This window comes from Echiichthys vipera (genome assembly GCF_963691815.1).
Source record: "Echiichthys vipera genome assembly, chromosome: 16".
NCBI lineage: Eukaryota > Metazoa > Chordata > Actinopteri > Perciformes > Trachinidae > Echiichthys > Echiichthys vipera.
This window is the reverse complement of record NC_139841.1, coordinates 12,352,928-12,365,835: the sequence shown is the minus strand read 5'-3', so window position 1 is coordinate 12,365,835 and position 12,908 is coordinate 12,352,928. Positions and strand designations below refer to the sequence as shown.

The 12,908-nt window shown below is 38.6% G+C and overlaps 2 protein-coding genes across 2 annotated transcripts in view; one reads left to right on the top strand and one right to left on the bottom strand.

The window, feature by feature from the left end:
- Positions 1–166: 166 nt before the first annotated feature.
- Positions 167–3,964, bottom strand: sigmar1 (sigma non-opioid intracellular receptor 1). The gene is made up of 5 exons (XM_083929853.1): positions 3,716–3,964; positions 3,540–3,591; positions 2,828–2,976; positions 2,350–2,442; positions 167–2,109 (listed from the first exon to the last, which is right to left on the bottom strand). The coding sequence occupies exons 1-5, from the start codon at positions 3,858–3,860 to the stop codon at positions 1,880–1,882; spliced, it is 669 nt and encodes a 222-aa protein (XP_083785979.1). The 5' UTR covers positions 3,861–3,964; the 3' UTR covers positions 167–1,879.
- A 335-nt stretch (positions 3,965–4,299) lies between these two features.
- galt (galactose-1-phosphate uridylyltransferase) overlaps positions 4,300–12,908 on the top strand; it is a 33,039-nt gene continuing 24,430 nt past the window's right edge. Inside the window, exons 1-6 of the mRNA XM_083929997.1 lie at positions 4,300–4,439; positions 5,424–5,593; positions 5,841–5,916; positions 6,511–6,559; positions 10,723–10,852; positions 11,973–12,029. Coding sequence (XP_083786123.1) covers positions 4,403–4,439; positions 5,424–5,593; positions 5,841–5,916; positions 6,511–6,559; positions 10,723–10,852; positions 11,973–12,029 — 519 coding nt within the window. The 5' untranslated portion in view covers positions 4,300–4,402. The remainder of the gene's footprint in view (positions 4,440–5,423; positions 5,594–5,840; positions 5,917–6,510; positions 6,560–10,722; positions 10,853–11,972; positions 12,030–12,908) is intronic.

Here is a 12,908-nt window from a genome sequence, read left to right as displayed (position 1 = left end):
TTTGTGATATCATTCAAGTTGTGTTTGCCCCCTGAAATTACCCCTAATGTTTGTTTTGCAGGACAAATAAATCTCTGAGGTAGATCTTCGAGATAGATCTTGATTTGACGTGATAATTAATAAACCAGACATATAATTTCTTTCAAAAACATTTATTTCTCCTGGCACTGTCAGTTTTCATCTTTACCTTACAGTAAATTGCACTTCTGATCATCAACATTTGAATTACAGCAATAGTGTTTTTTTGCCACCCACCCGTGAGTCCACACTGCTACTGATGCTGCTGTATAAAAACCAAATAACTCCAGTTTGGGTAGTTATGCAGTATAATTTCACTCCCCCACAAACCCTATGTGGTCCTTCATAGCTTCAGGCATCAGTCTGAAAATAAGGCTGTTGCATCTAAAAAGGTTCTGAACTGTAAGATATTGGATTCATCAGCAGTGATTTGCTTGTACAATACAATTCCAAGTGAAGTAAGTGTATTATTTCCAATAGGCTTTGATTTCCTGCCATTTCTTCGCAGCATTATAATACAATGGTACATTGTAGAGGGTCAGGCCTGTGTAAAATGTTTCGTTGTTGCCCTGTAGGACTAGTGCAAAGTTCCAGACAATGAACAGAGGCTGAGGACACTGAGCCAAGAAGCCTCACTTGGTCAGAACCCAATATTATTCAAGGGATAACTTCAATACAATCTTGGCAACTATATTTTCAAAATGATCGTACCAAGTCTATTTAAGCTCATAAAAAAGTACAACAGTATACAGTATAACACAACAGAGGTCTTAAGATCAGAACAGCAGTGTTTTTGTTATCTAATAGGAATTGCACAAAGATTTGAAAAGATTCCCAAATTTCATATTTGTTGGTAAAAGCGCCATACATTGTGTTCATCGTCAGTATGAAAACGGCAATCTTGCCCAGTAGCTCTAAAGCTGTCAGTACACACCATGATGGAGTATTTATAAACGTCAAAACACTGAGGTATGAACTTACTTTAACTCAAGCTGAGGCAGAAATTGGGACATTGTGCACACACACATACTCACTGAGGCAGTTTCTCCTCCATATCCTTGCAGGTTTTTAACTTTTAAAAAGAAATATATAGTAGAAACCGATAAGGAAATGGAGCCAAAAGTTGAGAGGCTTGGTCTTTGGAGCAAATGTGCTTCTTGACGCTAATTTCTGTGATTAGTTTGAAGATTGAGATCTTCATAAAGACTCATTTATTGAGAATCCACATGCATATAAATATGAAATGGGTATTTACTAAGAAAATAGTGTGCTTTGGTTTTGCATTATATAGTCTTTGTTTTGCAAGCCAAATCATAAATTGCATATTTGTTTTAAAAGTGATTCCTTTGGTCCGCAATTTTTATTTTATAATCACAGCTTTAGCATTTTATAATCCTTACTTTTTTTAAGTGCCTGGTTGCTAAAGAATTAAAAGTCAATAGCCTGGTTACAAGTATTGTATTATTATTAACCAAAATCTCAGATTTGGCGATCTACTTGTGAAAAAAGTTTTTAGGGTTCCATTCTTTACACCTCACTTACTATATAGGCAGTTTGACATTCAACTGCATCAACAACAATGCAACATTTACCACTGATTTCCATAAAAGCTTAATTGCTCACAGGGGAAAGGGACTCAACCACTTTATTTGGGATAGCCTTAACAACGGGCAAGAACTTGAATGTAGTAAATGTACTAATGAAAATTTTGATTGTCTACAATTCCAGTAAAAATATTTCATATTGAATGATCTAGCACAGATTTTTCACCATGCTAAATGTTAGTGGTCAGGGTTAAAAATAGTGTTATGACAAGGCGAACCGTTGATGTTCCTGTCCCTGTGCAGGCCTTTACCACGCCTCAGAAAACTCCCGCCTCTGTAAGTAGTGTACCAGCCTCGAGCAGCAGACCCTTGACATAGACACGTCCGGTGTAGAACATTGTGAGGAAGTCCTGGGTGCTGAACAGGGTGTCTGCCAGAGCGAAGCCCAGTGTGGAGGGGATGAAACCTCGGCCATACTCCACCATCCATGTCCCGGTGCTCCACTGGACTGAAGTGGCCTCGCCTACACTGTGTACGATGGTGTCACCTGTGGAGAAAAAGGTTTGGAAGTACAGGAAGACATTTTAATTTGTATAATTTAGGACTTACCTACATCCTTTAAAGCTTAGACAGTTTCCACGGTAACTGACTGTATACAGTGGGATATTTGTGTCATTTAAACAGCTGTCTACACAGATTACAGCCATGGTATAATTTATTTATTCTAACCAGAATATAATTCATATAAAAACATAACATTACAGATTAAAATGTGTTATGGTATTACCAGGGTAGTATATTTCACTCTTGGTTGTCCCCTCCTTCCACTGTCTAAAGGTGCCGGATATGATAGTGTCAGAAATCTCAGCCCAGTAACGACCTGACAGAAACAAGAGAGCAGACATGTAGTCAAATTTATTTTTTTTCATATACTGATTGATCACACAAACATAAGAAAAGAGCAAAGATTCAGTGTACATCACAAGTACTAAAAAAAAAACATTCATGCTAAATGTGCTAAATTTGTTTTATTTTACATTTTTTTCTTACAAAAGGCAAGAGTCCAGGCATATATATATATAATAGTGTAGGTATAGCAAAAGTAAAGTCTGTGTGTGGTCCTTCTCAATACAATTAAAGTTGTCCTAGAATTAATCATAAAATCCATAATTGGCATTTAAGCTAAGGAACTGGGGAGTCGTCGGAACAGATCTTTTCCCATTGCTTGACAAAAAGGCAGACTTTGAATCCCTGTGATTCCTCACCTGAGTGTCCGCCTGTGTCCACTGCGGTACCAAAAAGCAGCACATACTCTGTGAGCGAGGCGTGGAGGAGACACATGGAGCCCATCCAACCTCCAGCATTCACAAACACCCACTGCAGGTCCTCGTCTGGCAGGATGTGGCCAGGATACCTAGTTCAAGTACACTTTATTAGTTGGTCGTTAAAAACACAGAACGTAAAATTCTCATCTAGCGACTTCAATGACACGTATCTGCATCAGAAAGAGTGATGAATGATTATACACAGTCACTACAGTATATTGTTCATATATTCATTACATGCAGGGCCATCTACAAGCCAGAGTAGGGTAACAACACAGAACAACTAAACTCTTGTTTAATTGAATCAGATATAATTCGGTCACTATTTGAGTTGTATTTTGTGTAATAGGATGTGATGTTTAATGTTTGAGTATTGTGTTTAATGTGATTGTGTTAATTGTATTGTCACAACATAACTGCAGGGCCACTGGAAGAATAGCTTCTAGCTATGTTGAAGCTAAAGGGGCTCCAAATAAACAAAAAAACACCATGTCATGTAGACTAAAACACGTGCCTCATAAGAGTATAATGCTGAAATGATTAAAGTCCATTGATTGAATGAGTCAACCACTATATAAGTTGCAGATATTAGTGTTTACATGCCAGTACGTGTCTAAATAGATTTCTGATACAACATAATGTAATGGTTTACCTCTTCCTGAGCTCCACCACCACTTTGGAGAAGGCCTGATCATGGTCCTGTCCTGAGAATAGAGACATTTACAGTATACAAGGCAACATAACATTTAACATCTAAACTGCATTTGAGTCAACTGCAGGTTTGTCGTGACTTCTTCTATCTACAGAGCTTCTCATAACCAAACACACCTGCATACTGTTTGGCCAATTTGGCGACGTCTTCTTTGTTGAAAACGTACTGTTTGTTGGCCATCCAGTATCGCAGCAGCAGCACGGCCAGGACGGTGACTGCGGCGAAAAGGACCAGTCTCAAACACGTTTTCACAACAGACATGGTTAAAACAAAACGATAAACACACAGAGACAGAGACAGTCGTTTGACTACACGTGTACACAGAGGCAGGTAGGTTGTTCCAAACACGCCATAGGGACAGTCCAACTCTGACAGCTTCTTCCTGGTCAGGTGGGGGCGGGAAGGGGCTGCTCAGCCAATCAGAGGACGAGTCAGTTGCGTAGGGGACGGCAACTTCAGGGTTGCCAGCCAACTATAAAACCCCCTTTATGTAGTTTTTTTTTTTTCAAATTCATACTTGTACAAAAAGATTTATCCACGGAGTTATATTTTTTGAGTGTATTTTGTACGCACAGGTTTAATTTCCCTATTATTATTTTGTCGTTTTCACCGTTATATCTGTTTTTAGAGGTCTGTCATCTCGCGTTGATTTGTCCCAAACAGCACGTTTTATTTTCATGTCAAAAACACAGGAAGTAATCCGGAGACTGTTGTGGAAAGAAGACAGCTAACGTTGGCTGTTAACTAAATCTCTGAAGGACTTGATGATTCAGTGATTTAGTTCTGAAACAACAGCGCCCGACATGAGTGGCAAAACAGAAGTCAGATTTGACCCAAAAGGTAGGGAGCTTTATGAATATACGAGAGGGATCCCTTTCATCCAGGATATCTGTAGCTGCAGACTGTTTGTTTTCGTCTGTGCAGAGAAGTTACTCCAAGCTCCATTTAAAGTCTGGTAGTTTTGCATTCCCTTGCTGAACGCCAAATCCACACAAACGGACTAGAGACCACTGTTGAACTTCGCATGGATTCATTACACTCCAGAGCACTTCAGCTTACAATTCCCCTCTACCTAAGTGCATCAAGCTCGCAATCAAACAATATGGGCCAATTACTAAAAGATATCTAACCAAAGCTAATAATATATGAGGCAAATTTACTGGTAGGTCCTATCAATTTATAATATGTTTTTCTTTTCATACATACATTCTACCCGGAAGCATTATTTTTCCCGAACGAGCGGAAACCTTTAAATTAACATATTTTTCATTAAGTTGTGTCAAATTGAATTAGCATATAAAAGAGAATGTAGTATATATGTTTGCTGAAATCAATATATGTTGATGTCAAAACCACTCAGTCCAGTCAGGCCTGTCTTCCTGTATTGACAAAGTGCTTATTGCTTTACAGCACACACACAACCAGCTGTGTAGTCTCGTGACTTGAGTTCCTACAGTAACAGCAAACAGACTTAAGTCCACAGCTATGCACCCTAATCATCTGTGCCTGGAAACTTTTGAATGTATGAACAAAAACTAGACTTTCTTGACATTTTATGAACTACATGACTTATTTTTTCCAAAAATGACTAATTAATTGGTGATGAAAATAGTTGTAGTGAAAAAATAGTTTCAGCTGTGCATCAGAAATGTCTCTTAGTTGTATACTAATGAGGATAAAATAGACTTCCAGTGACTAGTTGATCAGGTTGACTTCTGTGCACAGGATTAGATTCCACTGTCACTTTCTAGCTCTTGATAGAACTCTCTTTAAGTTTTTCTGTGTTACTTCAAATGCTGTACTTATGTCTCCTAAACTGCACAGAGCACCAGCACCTGCGTTATAATCCTCTGCGGGACACCTGGGTGCTAGTGTCGGCCCACCGCATGAAGAGACCCTGGGCAGGTCAGGTAGAAAAACCTCCTGAAGAACACATACCCCGCTATGACCCCCGCAACCCACTCTGTCCTGGGAACACACGTGCAAATGGAGAGGTAAGAACAGGTATAATTCAAAAGTTGCATGCATACAGGGCAGCAAATGACAGCTTGTTGGGTCATGGTTTGAACATCATGTCATGTTAAGGACTAAGGGTCCATTCACACTGAGTTCTGAGTTTTCTCACAGTTCTTTTGAACTCTGCATCATTTAAAGAGGATTCTCAGCAGGTGGTCTCTAAATGGTGATTTCTTTGAAAAACAAAATAGATTAAGTAGTTGTTCTGTGTCTGTTTTTTTCTAGGTAAACTCCATCTACGACAATACTTTTCTTTTTGAAAATGACTTCCCTGCTCTTCAGCCGGATGCTCCGGATCCTGGTGAGTGCCTTTTGGGATGCTGTAGAAATACCGTACCAGGTCATTGTATGATATAATTGAAAATATTCAAGCAACAAGTTGCAATATCAGTGGACACACATTTGTTCGTCTGCTTGCAATGAAGTGGAGTTTTTCGTATTCTATTTGCACCTAGTTCTTCTGCTGATAATGGAATACACAGTATACACAGATAAAATGTTTGCTAAGATAATTTCATGGCCCAATAAAATGTTCATCAGGGTTGGTGTCCCGTTGCTAGACTTATCTCCAGAAAAGTCTGACTGGATGATTCATTCTGGGATAGGGGAAAAAAAACAACTTCCGGCTTGTTTGTATTCAAACCAATCACGATTATCTTGGAAAGAAAGAAAGCAGAGATAGCAGATGGGGAGAAGAATGGCAGCCGGAAATAGGCAGCCAATGACAGGCTTTATCCCAACAGTCTACTTCCTAAGTCCGACTAAATCAGAGCTATAGGCGCAGGTGGATCAATGTTCTTCTGCTTAAGACTATAAAGCAAATGAATTGTTAAAAAAAAAGTACAATACCTTATTGAGTGTTGAAACTACTTGCATTTGCTGTTGTGTTCCTCAGATTCAGATCAACATCCATTGTTCCAGTCTAAAGCGGCCAGGGGGGTCTGGTAAGAACAAAGCTCATCATGTCATACATTGCATGACTACTCAGTGTCTGCCATCATACTGTGAAGGTTTAAGCACTGTGTGTAAAACATGTCGTTATTATTACTTGGAATGATACATCCCAGGTGTTATTTATTGAAACTGAAATTCTGTTACAATACCTTATCAAATAGCAACATATAATATGTCATATGTTGTACCTGTCCCTTCACCAATAAACTAAAATAATACTGTGTTACACTGAGATGAATATTCAAACTCATAATCAACATGTGGTTGGAATTTAGTCAAGGATGAATCTTAATCAGTGTTCCTTTTAATAATTATGATTATACATTCAGATTTATGACTAATGTCTAAATATGTAGTGATGAGCGCAATCAGAGCACTCATGCTGGGGCAACATTCATTCGTTGTTATGATCGTCATCAGCATAATCAGCTGTTAGGAGAAGGTAATAATTTTGTTAATCAACACACTGCATGCCACTTTTTTTTCTAGGACTATGCAAAACCCAAATTCACAAATCCTTACCTTACATAAATATATTAAGATGTGTGTAACCCCCTGTGGCACCACCAGATGAGGATGTTTCCTCACCACTTTTTTTTATAGGAGCCAGATGCTTAAATGTTATAATGCCTTAGATTTCAGTCCAGATGGGATAAATCAAATCTTGCTTATTCTCGTGGAACATGTTGTATTCAATCATGAAATCTGGACTCGACAGAGTTTGAACCAGCTTTCTGATCTACCGGCTCTGTATGATGGATTTATTCGCTGTCAAAGTCAATAAATGGTCTGGGGACTCTAACAGGAGAGCTAATCCCTTGTTAGTGCTCAATTATATACTGTGTGATTGAAAACGTGTTTTGAATGCAGACAGAACAAAACTTATGTTTTCAAAATCTAAGTATTTAATCCTATCATTTATCACAAATCTGTATCTCAATACAAGAATCTCAGAATAATAGTTGATAAAACTGATGTGAAAAAATATTATAATAATGAAAAAACTGAAGTTGGGTTTTCATTTTAGAAAATTCTGCTTCTCCTCTGAGCCCGAAATGACACTTGTTGTGGCCACCTTTATGTCTGTGCTATGGCAATATTTTGCATGTATCTTCACAATGTCTACACACAATGTCAACCATGGAGCATTGAGATTTATCAAAGATTTCAAAGCCTTGAGTCAATACTGCTCTCTTTGTGACTGAGTTGGATCACCGGCCTTGTCTATTTGTAGATTTACTTTAAAGTAAAGTAAAGTAAAGTATGGTAAATCATTGTCTTCGCTCCCAGAACTTATTCTACAACTGCCCTCTAAAGTCCGTACTTAAATGGGGAAAAGGGCTTTATGCTTGGAATCAGTTACAAAATCACCTGAATCTTTGGCAGCTGCTCATTCGACACATTTCAAGTAATTCAAAATGACTTGGAGAAATGTTTCCATTTTAAAGTAGTAGTGTAAAATAACAACATCCACAGAAAGCTATGTTGCACAAATCCTTTGCACATGGCTCTCACTGGGCCATAGATCAGTAAGTATAGCTTCAAGCACATATACCACCCATTCACACTTCATATTATATCAAATATATGTGCATGTCAATCTCTTGATGGCAGTTTTTTCATCTTTAAAGTCTTTCCTGAACAACTATTATTTTTCCAGATACTTTTCTTTTGATGATTCTGCCTGACAGCGAAGTTTCACAAAAACTGAATAATAGATAAAATCAAAACACTGTACTGCTTGTGCTGGTTGAAAATTGAACTTGCTGTTTAAATCCCATGTTGTTGGCGGAGGTACCAGCTGTCATTTGTTTGTTGCCACACGTCTTTTTATTGATTGTTACATTTCAGGGTATTTTTTTCTTCCTTGCAGATTCAGTCTGTGTGTGTGTTTTTTATACTTTTTATTATTTAGTGGTTGTATATATGTTTGTTTGGTACAGTGTTTTCCTGTCTGTGGTCCGCTCAGTCCGCACAGTCTCTTGGCCATGTCAAAGAAAGAGGAGCTTGAAAACTAGACTAGTGATTTCTGCCCTGCAGCAACACTTAGAGAGCCAATTAGAGAGAAAATAAAATGGGAAAGGGGATTTGGGGGATTTGGGTCATGTGAGACAAAAGAGAGATGAAGTGAGAGAAAAGGTGAGAAAATTCCTATAATGAGTTAACGTTTCACCCCTTCTCAGTCATACATTCCCTCTCAGTAAAATGCTGTGACAAAAGAATTGGTAGCAGTTTATTTTACAGGCCTACAGTAATAGTGTCCTTTTAATTTCTTAACTGTTATGTCACTGTTAGGACTTTTCACGAGTATGACTTTATAATTTGGTGCAAATAATAGGGAAAATTGATGTCAGTGCGTACACTTCACATTAATTACAATTATTTTCTAGCATTATCCAGAGAGTGTCAGTTGAACATTTACTTTGGTTAAAATGGATCTCTGTCCGTTTATTTCTTGTCATTAAAATTGAATTGCCCCCAACTTTATATCATTTCCAAGTACTACTTTCTTTAAAAACTGAATAGGTATTCACTATGTGCACTAGCCTGGCATCACCAGACTCATTTGCAAATGCTTATTAGTCTGAAACCTCTGAGCTCATTTTCTAAATCCAAGGGGCATTATCAACAGTGCAGACCAAAATGCTTCTGCACGCAATTAGATCGACCTCCAACCAACTGGAGCAACGAGACGTGACCTACAACTAATCACAGCAACAAAACGACATAGCACTAGACAGAGCCGCACATGCAAGTTAAGGTGCTACTTGAAACGCTGGATTGTTTGCAGTTCCTATGATACTCGTAAACAATTCATACATACAACCATTCAGTTTTGCTCAGAGCATAAACACCAAAGTCTTGTTCCATTATTGATCATGTACTAGCTGCCCAGGCCCTAAGAGGAGCCTGTCTGTTGATAGAAATTTCATTTTTCTGACTCTGACAGTCAAGCTTGTTTCCACTGGGTACCATAGGTAAGCCTGAGAGCAAACAATTCACACAGAGTTGTGGATTAAATACACACGCTTCAAAACTCCGAAACAAAGTGGTTATAACAAATACACCCCGAAGCTATGTTTATTTTTCAGTTAGTCATGCGTGTTTTTTTTGTTCTTCACAGAATTCAGCACAAAATGTTCAGATATCGTAAGTAAAGCTCTGACTGGGTGCTCTGACTTTGAATATGTCACATGTTCTCAAGACAATCAGTCAATTCCAGTCATGCCTCTTATCACACACACACACACACACACACACACACACACACACACACACACACACACACACACACACACACACACACACACACACACATATAGTTGTATTTTTGTGTTTTAATTCTTTAGTTGTTGCTGGCCTTTCAAATTGTAACATGCATTTCACAGGAGTACAATAATGAATTCATGAATGCAAAATTAATCTGTGTTAACACTGAACCTTGATTACAGTTGGTTGTGATTGGATTTCAGATTGCTTTGCTTGCTATTCTAAGTATAACCATTTACCAATTGATGTGAAGAGCCCCACCAACCAGAGCTTCAACAGAATACCCAAAGAGAAAGACTTCAAAAATGTTTTGCATCTTTCCACAAGTGTTCTCTGGGAAGGGCAGTGCAGTAATTTCACAGTATTCAGCACTGCACACCAGGGATATAGAAAAACAAGCTTACAGATTATAACTTTTACTTTTATTAACCAGGCCAGACCCAAATACAGTTCTGTAGATCAAAGCTCTTTTTTATGCATTTCATTGAAAACCCAGGCAAGACAGCAGCCACACATTTACCACGCATAAACTACAACCAGAACAACAACAAAAAAAAACATTAGAATAAATAATAATAGCCCAACAGAACAGAAAAAAGACAGAATGGCAGTGTGAAAAATGGACTTTTTAAAAATATATTTTTCTTCTCTGGTTTTAACACCTAGGATTGATGCAGTGAGATAGATGGAGTTTAACAAGCAACAGCATGCCTATGAACAAAGCACTGAGCCCCCAACTTCTTCAAGTGTTTGAAACGTTTAAAAAGATGACATGCTTTCTAGGTTTCAGATCACCCCGGGAGAGTGTGTAGTTGTATTTCCTTCCCACTTTCTAACATTTCTCCTGCCATCCTCTCTGTCTCTTTCTTCATCTCTTTTTCAGCAAGGTCATGTGTTTCCATCCCTGGTCTGACATCACCCTCCCTCTCATGAAAACACAAGAGGTTGTCAAGGTGATTGACAAGTGGGCGGAGCTAGTTGAAGATCTAGGCGCCACTTACCCCTGGGTGCAGGTATGGGATATGCAAATTCAAACAGCAGCAGAGAAAGAGAGGGATAAGAGGATAAGATAAGATGTAGAAGTTTGACGTACATCTCTGGTTGTTTAACATTATTACTGTAGGTATACAGATGGATTGATATCCTAACTGAATCATTACTGTGGCAAAGACACAAGCTCGAGTTGTATAATCATCAATAAATCGCTGCACTATAGTTGATGAAGTAATCCAAAATCCCAAATTGCACTGACTCTAAAAATCCATCTGGTTTCTCGGCTTCTCACTTCTGTAGCACAGCATGTGATTGGTGATTTCAAACCAAATTGCTTGTTAGGACGTCTGTCCAATGTTTTTTTTTGTTTATACAGTCTTCATTTTCAATTTAACTGACATTTTTTTGAAGAATAATCAGACTGGGAGTTTTTTTTTTGTCCATTTCAACACGCTCATGTGGCCAATCGTGTATGTAATTGTGCAGGGGAATTGGAACGGTATTAACTACCAAATATCAGCACCAGGGATAGCGGCACTGTCCCAGTCTCTTCTGTTTTAGTTGTCTGCATCAGAAAAAGATTTGCTCTGTTCAAAAGTCCTTGGTTCAATTCCGATCTCCCCCCTAAAGCTTAGACCCTGAATCCTCATGGACTTAATTGACGTCAAAGACTGAAAGGGCTCAAAATCATACAAATAGGAATGGGAGAGCACTTTTAAAATATCACGTTACGTTGATGTCTTGATGAATAGTGGTTAATTCCCTCAGGCAACGTCTGGAGAATTTTGGCCTTATGGAAAGTGTTCATAAAGGGTTCAAAATAAAGCACTTGAGGATTTGACAGTAGGACAGCCCTAAGCCCTCGCAGACTTACCGGGAACGCTCCCCAAAGTCTATGAGTCTGCAAAGGGGGAGACTGGGATTGGACCTAGAGAGAGACTCGTCCACTTTGATCTTTGACTCATGGAGGAACCAGAATATTTTGTAGTCTGGTGCTGAAATCCAATATACAACCGAAGGGCTCTTCTGCTCTTCTGTTCTTATCTTTGTAGTCATTTTGATTTTGCCCTAACTTAGTTTTGTCACGCTTTGTACGAGCAAAAAGGATGCAAAACTTTTCTCTTATTTTCTTTTTTTTAGATCTTTGAGAATAAAGGAGCTATGATGGGCTGTTCAAATCCACATCCTCACTGTCAGGTAGGGAATACACAATACACACTGTGCTAAAACAAAGCGGTTTCAACTACATGAATAAATTAAACATTCTTGAAGTGAGAATGTCAAGCTCAGGAATACAAACATGCATTGACACACATACACCAGCCACTTCTATCAGTACAACTACTTTCAAGGTGCAGCATTAATATGAAAGAACTAATGGTTTATAGGCACAAGGGTAATTTCCGTTATTGGTCCAATTTGCACATCTTCGATGCTGGCTTTTCAGATTCACTACGACAAATGAAGTCGGCATGTGTTAAAACTGACTCACTAACTAGTTTTGAGCCTGACAAGTCTCAACATAGAAGCTGTTAATTACCTCTTTATTCATAAATCACCAATGACTGTGGTGTTACATTTTGTCTGAGTGTGTGCCTGTTGCTTCCTCCTTGTCTGAATTTCTTTGCATAATCACATCAATATTAATGTTTGGGAATGTTGTTGTCTCTTCATGTTTGCCTATTCACTTAGGTGATTCAGGCAAAACTAACATCTTGGAAGGAAAAGCATTTCCTGTCAAACTGTCACTTGAGTGTGATGTTGAGAACAAACACAAGCTGGGGGGAAAATGACAAAAAAAAAGGATGGTTAGTGTAGACCGAGTGATGGGATGAATTTCAAACAGCAACATTGTTGACAATATGGTCAAAATGATGTTTCAGCCCTCTCAGGCTGAGAGTAATACACAAGTTACTGGAGGTCTATGTATTCTTCGCTGTAGTGCTTAGGAAGTCTGTGTTATGACTTCATTCACTTGTGTCTTCAACCTGCCCAATGTACATGAGATGGCAGAAAAAGGAGTATTTTTTTCCGCCCCGAGGACAACAAAGGCATTCTCTGCCTCTGTTTGGCTCC